This window comes from Echinops telfairi, unplaced genomic scaffold, assembly GCF_000313985.2.
Source record: "Echinops telfairi isolate 266 unplaced genomic scaffold, ASM31398v2 ScPeMD7_2;HRSCAF=8, whole genome shotgun sequence".
NCBI classification, from domain to species: Eukaryota; Metazoa; Chordata; class Mammalia; order Afrosoricida; family Tenrecidae; genus Echinops; species Echinops telfairi.
The window spans coordinates 45,121,961-45,129,921 of record NW_022103898.1 but is presented as its reverse complement, the minus strand read 5'-3'; the positions used below and the strand labels follow the sequence as shown (position 1 = coordinate 45,129,921).

At 46.8% G+C, this 7,961-nt stretch overlaps 1 protein-coding gene across 1 annotated transcript in view; it reads left to right on the top strand.

The window, feature by feature from the left end:
* The first annotated feature begins 6,549 nt into the window (after positions 1–6,549).
* ALX1 (ALX homeobox 1) overlaps positions 6,550–7,961 on the top strand; it is a 22,714-nt gene continuing 21,302 nt past the window's right edge. Inside the window, exon 1 of the mRNA XM_004700420.2 lies at positions 6,550–6,935. Within this exon, the coding sequence (XP_004700477.2) occupies positions 6,550–6,935 (386 nt within the window). The remainder of the gene's footprint in view (positions 6,936–7,961) is intronic.

Sequence of the window (7,961 nt, the reverse complement as noted above, 5' to 3'; positions counted from 1 at the left end):
GTTGTTTCCACTCTCCTGTATTAAATTTTTAATCTTTACATTTGCATCCATTGTTTTAATTCCACTATTCCACCTTCAAATGTATTTATTTCACCATTTGCCATGTTCTAATGATTAAAACAGCACTCTTAAGAAGAAAACATTGGCAAAACTTTATAAATGGACTAGCTGTGCTTGAGTTGTTGGTAAAATATTGAATAAGCTGTATATCTACTTTAATAATAGCAATGGGAGGATTAAAAAAATGGTTGAGAGGCTTTCACTTCTACTGTTCACGTCTCAGGCAGGAAAGTTGCATGACATCATTTGTAGACGCAGTCATTACCTAAATGGTTTCCTCAACTGAAGTCCAGCAGTTATACATACCCAAAGAAGTAATATGCTTAAATAAGACATGGGTATTTTATTAATCATAGTTTATTTCACTAAAATGAGTACACATTAATGTAACTTCTTTCCTTGATTCACGTTCCCAACATTTACACTTATTTTCTATAGACTCTAAGTGAATATTCAAAGTTTTATCAACATCTAAAAGAATGCAGGATTAAAGGGCATTCTTACCTAAGATAATCGGTTATTTAAATTATATTTCATCTAATTTAATTATTGAGCAGCTCTTAATTTAGAGGAGGAGTAACTGCAAATTGCCTCTGACCAAAAATAACAGATGCAAATTCAATATAATGTGAAGTAAGGATTTCAAAAATATTAATCGCAAATACACTTTATCAAAATTATTTGGATTCCCAGTAGATGACTGCATAAATGAATTGTCTAAAATCCACCTTTTCCCTTTTTTATCATATCTCTTGAAAATAATACTGGACGTCTTTAGAATAGTAGAGACTATATTCATTATTAAATTTGAAATTTTCTAATAAATTGTGTGTTTGGGAGGTTTTGAAATCTTCCACAACAAACTTGGAGGGATAGGAAAGTGTGTAATTGCTCTGTGATTTAAAGGCCACTTTGGGATATGGAATGAAGGGAACGGAGAGATGACTTAATGCATCAAAGTCCTGAGAATTTCGTTTTAATGTACATCTTCGAATTTCCGGGACGCCACCCTACTAGAGGTGCAGAGCGTTGAAACTTCAGTCCATGTTAAAAATTATTTAAAGGATTTACTGTAGAACCAGGTCTTAAAGAAGAAACAGGACGGTACCTGGCATTTTAACATGTCCGCTAGGAGCATCAGGCAACCTGGCTGGAAGCTGGTTTACCCAGCAGTGACCATGAACAGGTAGAAGAGGACTTTAAACACAACTCCTGCTACTATACACACAGGCGCGCGCACATACGCGCGCGCACGCGCACACAAACCAGGAGCTCCTGTCAAAGGCAGTTACAAGTCTCCTGCCTCCTTTTCTAAATCTCTAACGTAATTTGTGATATCATGGATTAATTTTTGACTGCCAACCTGTGAAACAAAAAAAGGCATTCTCCTGACCAAGGGACGGTTGAATGATGTATTTGCCAATAACAATATTTGGATGGAAAGTTAAAATATGTTGTTGTTCCAAGGGTTAGACTTTAAAAGGGAGCCAGCACCACCGATGGCGTATTAGCAGCAGATCGGTACCCACTCACTTCTCTCCCTTCGCGGAGGCTCTTTGCAAGTTTCCCGGAGAAGCGGAACTCCAGCAACATCAGGCTCTGCTCCGACCTGAGACCCTCGGCAGACGCCCCCGAACCCTGGATCGCCGCGGCAGGAGATGACTTCGCCCGCGGCCCAGGTCAACGCGGGCATTTGGGGACGCAGCCCTACCCGGGGCCCAGGGGGTCCAAGCCGCTCCCCCGGGCCAGAGCCCAGAGGGTGGTCGCGCCCCGAGCTGCGCGCCGGGTGGCGGTCCACGCGACTCGCCCCGGGCTGGGCTCCGCGCATGGCCGTCCGCACCCGTTTCCAGGGAGGACCCCAGGGTGCTGCGAACGGCGGAGCCGGGGCGCGGGCTCCCCACGCGGGTCTGCGCAGGCGGCCGGCCGAGGCGTCCTGCACCCCGAGAAAGGGCGTCCCTTAGGCTGGGCTTTCCTCCTGGGAGCCACAAAGGGGTTTTTGTTCCAAACCTGGACTTAGGCGTCCTCGCAAATTCAAGCTCACTTATCAAAATTCGCATCAGGTATAGGAGTTGTTGAGGCCTGGCGGCGGGGAAGTGAGGGGAAGAGGGAAGGGGAAGTGAGGAAGGAGTGGAAATTAATACTGTTCTTTCCCTTCCTAAGGTTCTTATTGATTTTTTGAGATAAGGGAGTTGTAAATCTGCCCCTCTCTTATCCCTATCAATTCCCCCACCACACCTCCCAACCATCCTTCAGTGTGGGAAATAGGTTTGTGTTTTTCTTCCCCACTGAAATTTAAAAGGCGCCACTGCCAAGCAAAGAGGATGAACTGGATTTAAAACCGTTTGCAGTTGCTGGTAAGGACACGCATTCTCAGCCCAAGCTCTGTCCTCGTCTAGGGACCTACAGGATACACCTCTGCAGGGGAAAGGCAGAATACTTGGGTGTCTTAGGGGAGAGATGTTGCCTCTCCGGGTTTGAAACTGCTTTGATTTTGTCTGTTGGCCAACTCACAGGCAGGTTTGTTTTACGACTACAGACGTTACCCTGGGGGTTTATAATTCCAACTCAGAAGGGAAACATCAGTCATTTATCTCAGCACTAATACTAAGATTTTTCTTTAAGAATAAATCCTTCCCCTAAAACTTGAAAGCCCAACGCATACAAGTGAATACAAAGTATTTTCTTGAAAATAGGCAGCCTGTCTTTAAGACATATATAGTAGATCCGCTTAGAAAGAAATATATACAGTGTTTGGGATGAAAGCTCTAAACAATTCTGATCTCCAAGAAAGAGTAATAGGTACACGATTAACAATGAATGGATCAGGGTTTCTGAATTGAAAATAGTTTTAAGTTTGCACTATTTAAAGGTATATCCATATGATGTAGAAGACCTCTAACCTGAATAATCCTTTAATCTTTTATTATTTCCAAAATGATGTCAGCCAGAGAGAGATAAAGGTGATTTATTGTCATGGTAGAAGAATGATTTTTTAGTATGCAGTGTCATGGGAATTATAAATGATTTCTATAGTTAATGTAAATAAATACATGCTATATATGTAGAAATGTATATATGCAGAGGGAAAGGCTATCTTGGATTTTTACATTAAAAATAGACCCTTTCGGTGAGAAGTCAAATATATATATATTTTAAGACAAAGGGAACTATGCGAAAAACTATTGCTGGAACAGGCTGAAAATAAAAAGGAAGCATATATTTTTGAAAAACCACTGAGTTGCTGAAACACCCCAATCTTTATATTGGTATTGAAATAATGACAAAATGTGATCTGTTTTGTTTGGCAGCTTTGTAACAGCACATTTGTAAGACTGGCAGGGCTGATTAACTTTCAGGTAATTATTTTTCACAAGGCAGAAGTTTTAAAATGTGACAAAACAGTATATGCATCTGTAGGTATGTTTTTGAAAGTGGATTGGGCCGTGCATTTTAAATAAAAGCCTACATATTTATTAATCAGAGAAATATTATTATTTTGACAAGAATTCTTGAACTGCCTTAATGCAGAATGCATTTCTTTATCTGTGTGTCTCAGAGCTGTGGGAAGGCTGAAGATAAAACTCGGGAAGGGAAACAGCAGCCACACACACAAACACGAGGCCACCTGGCTTCTTGCCATAATACATGACATTCAATTATTTTAGTACTTTTTCATGAGCTTCCCTCCGTCCCAGCCTCAAACCCACCAGCCCTCCCAAAAATCCCTGCTTTTCTGAAATGGCATAGTTCTTTAGTTTTAGTATACATTTTCTCTAGCTTTATGTAGTAATTCGCTTCAAATTCTCACTGTAAAAAAGAAAGTGCCTAGGCTAAAATTTTTGCCATCTGCTTTGGCAACCCTCCTGTTAGGATGGACTGTGACTTCTTCCAGCAGGTTGAGAAGGGAAGGAACTACAATTGACTGTACTCAATGCTTCTAATGCTGTTTTGATGTATGCACATAAGAAATGTTTCTCTTTTCCTAAAATATATTGGGGGGGGGGCTGTCGTGATTGAAGGCAGCTTTTAGTTTGTAAGTCTTTTTCCCCCCCAAGTAAAGTATGTTAAATTGCCTTAGAAGGATTGCCAATTCCTCAATCCCTTATCTAAACTTTACTTTCTCATAAAGCACTATATGGGGTTGGGAGCTCCAAATAGTCATTCAAGTGGATTTTTTTCCTGGTAGTTTTAACTCAAGCAATCATTTTAGTTTTGTGCTCTAAATGGAATGAATTAAAGGATGCATTTTAAAGCACCTCAAACCACTGCATTTTGAGGAGGTGGCACTTAATAAAAAACAAAGAAACTAACCAACTGGGTGCAGGAATGTTAGATGTAATTTCAAATTGGAGCGTCAGATTCACTCACAAAATTGCCTTTCTCCTCTGGTACCATCTGATAATGCCCACGGAGTACTCCAGTCAACGCCAAAGTATCCCAATACTAGAGAAGGAAACTGGGACCTGAACATGAATTCGATCTTGTGAACTGTCTTTTTACTTCCTTGATGCACTTCCCGGGCACTGAGCCTCATTCCCACTCAGAAGATGAGAAAGCACCCACAGCACTGTACCCAGAGGTCTGAAAGAGTTGGATGCCCAGGATTTCAAGTGTTGTTAGCTAAATGAATGTCCCCCAGCCCTCACTCAGTCTCTGTCTCTCCCAACCCATCCTTGAGCCACTCTCCCCACTTCAAGTATAGTACAAGTTCACGCCTGAATGAAGCAAAGGAAACTAACAAAAACAAGACTCGGCAGCTTTATTCAGGGTGATTTTTTTTTTTTTTTTTTTACTAAAATGAACCAAAGCTGGATCCTGCACCTAGAACTCCACTATTGTAGGAGATGCACCGCACACTAACAGGGAAGCACCGCCTCCAGGCTGTGGGAAAGGGGCCTGGCTATGCTCCTCCTGTGATAGTTACAGTCCATGTGGAACCCAGCTCCATAAACGTTTTGTTGCTTGCTGGTCAGTCTTGCTGGTGAGTTGTCTCACAACAAGAGTCCCTGGGACCCAGTCCAAGGATGAAATTGAATCGGAAGGGTTAGAATGAGGCTGGGGTATGTACCAAGTTTTCAAAGAGTGCTGAGCAAGTAAAAAATCATATCGGATAGATATTGGTAGGGCCACCCAGGGCGTTTATCAAAGTGTTCTGATCAATTTCCAAGAAAGTGATCCTCATAGCAACTGGCAGCAAAACACCAGAGAGATTTTAAGCAGGGTGACTCATATTTCTTCTTTCTCAGGCCTTCTCCCACATCATTTAATTAATGATTTGATTAGTATCAATTGAGAGAGTTCTAGTGGCGGTGAGTAACAGTACTTAGCTGCTAACCGAAAAATCCACAGTGCAGCCTACCAGCCAGTGATGCCCACCTCCAAGGGAGAGAATGGTGGGACTCTTAACAATTGCAGCCTTGCAGTCTCTATCGGGCAGCTTCACTCTGTCCTAGAGGGTGGCTCTGAGTCACAATCAGTTCGAGGGCGGTGGGTTTGGTTAACATCCAGATTTATCAGGATGCCGACAGCGTTATACAACCGTAACTACTTTTATAGCGAAGAGTTTTCTACTTCTCCAAGTCCGCAAGAAGTTTCCATCTTGCTGCTGTCAATTTTAGACAGACGAGGAAGGGCCATCCCTGCCGATAGTAGAACACCTGAAAGTAAGAAGTCGCAGAGGAGGAAAAGGACGTCGGAAAATCACGGAACCACACTAATTTTCAGGACCCGCCTGGAAAATGCCCACAGAATCAGACTGCTCCTCCCCCTTACGCAGACTTGGAGCCCCGCAGGGGTTCCGTCTGGCACTCACTTCCCCAGCCTTTGTTTCCTTGCCTCCAGTCCGGTCCGGTGGTCCCACACATCCCAGGCAGAAGTTCCTACCAGCGTGGTCTCTTTTCTCCTGCTATGCTTTCCTGGGATGATACCCCCTTGAGATTGAGCAATGGCGTTGTGGGTGCTGATCGGGTTTCTAGGGATATCGTAATAATATCAGCACAAACTAATCCAGGAATAGTGTCAGCTCCGAAGAACCTGCAAGTTCTCAAGGCCATGCGCTCGCTCGCTCGCGGTGCCAGTTGAACGAATTTTGCGCCCTTCTTGGGCTGGACTGTCTTGGTGGGCCACCAACCTAGGGGCTAAGGATGCTGCTCCAGGCGTCTCCGCCTGGGGTCCATCCACTACATCTGGGTGTGCTGGGATGACCCCAGCCTCAGAGCAGTGCCAAAGAGCAGCTCCAGAGGCTAAATGCTGCCTGTATGCTGCTCCCCAGCTGTGGCCTGGCTAGGCTACAAAGACTGCAGCCAATGAACCACTGGCCAGCCAAGACTCCGAAGAGGACAGAAATCATGCAGCTGATCCGGTACACAGGAGCGCGGGGCTTGGCCTCTTGCCTCCCAGTTGCCCTGCCATTCCTAGGGGCCCAGTTTGTCCCGTGAACCCCAGGCTGTGACCTTGTTGTCCAACAGATCAGGAGAGGTACAGGGATCTATGTCAATAAAATCTGAGGGGAAGCGTGAGCCCAGGCCTACCTGTAAAGGTGCAAACTTGCCCCCGACGGGTGGGACAACTCATCAAATTTGCCAGTTTAAGAGGCCGGTAGCAAAGGGTCTTCTCGGCCCTAGGCGCCCTTCCGCATTTGCCTGCAATGCTGCGGGCTCACCAGCAGCCCGTGTTGCTCCCAAAGCGGCCAAGAAGGTTTTCATGCCCGCCCCTGCTGCCCTGCCCTTGGGAGAGGCCAGCTTCTCTAGCCTGCGGAGGGCCCCTCTGGAGGGAAGGAGCCTGGTCCTGGCCAGTGCCTGGGACACTTCCCCGCGAGGGTGCCCACCCAGTGCACCCAGTGTCTACCTCATTCAGATAACTTTTTCCAAGACCCTGTAACAATAAGATTTGAGGACTATGCTGAAGGCCTTTCTTCTCCCATTCCCCCCCCCCCACTCCGCCACCCCCACCCCCCTAACTCCCTCAGGTCCAGAACAAGACTCTTCTGTGGCCTGGATTAAGGACTCTCTGCAGGCACTTTTCCTAACGGGCTTTCTCAAAATAAGCTGCCTGCCTCTGAGGATCAAATCATGGACGAAGGGGAGGGGTGGGAAGGAGGGTGGGGAAATCTGCTGGTAAGGGTGTCATTCGTTTCAGGGCCTCTTTCTCAAAAGGCTTCCTGCTCCCACCGGGTCGCCACTGCGTCCACTCCTAGTCACTCAGAGCGAGGACAGGCCACTCTATGCCTCATCTACGCCCAGTGCGCCCGGTCGCCCAGCTGCTGTGGCCCCGGGGGAGAGGCAGTCCCTCCCCTGCGGCAGTCTCCCTTAATAGCTGCCAAGGTGTCCACCCGGCTTCTTGATCTTCGGGTGCATGTGAATCTTCCTCGTAAACGATTTGCGAAGGAAATAAAAGACCTTTAGAGCTATCTTTCCTTTCAAGTCCTTAAGACGCCTCTAAATCTTTCTGGGCGTGAGTGGCCGGCGTGGGGGCGGGGTGGGGACCACCGGGTGCCCAGTGAGGGGCCGGCTGGAGCAGAAGCGGGCAGGGGAGGGTTAACTGCTTTGCGATCTCCCTAAGCTCCTCCGAAATGCCAGTGCACTCTCTTGGCCACCGGGTTTCTGGGTGTTGGAGCCTCGTCCCTCCTGGCATTTATCTGCAATGGAGCTGTCTGTCTGTCTAACCTAGGCCTGGATGCGCCCGGCCCGGGTACGTGGGGCGGCTGGGGGTGGGGTGGGGGCGGAGGGGGGCCCCGGGGTGGAGTTAGTCGCCTGCCTATTTTCATATTCATTAGAACTGGGAGGTTTCCCGAGGAGCCCCACTGCGTTTCAAGATATAAAAGCAACTTCGGGTGCCCCCTTCGCAGCCGGGACGTCCTCCAGGGCTCCGAGCCGGGCCGCTCCCGGCGCTGCTGCGCGCGC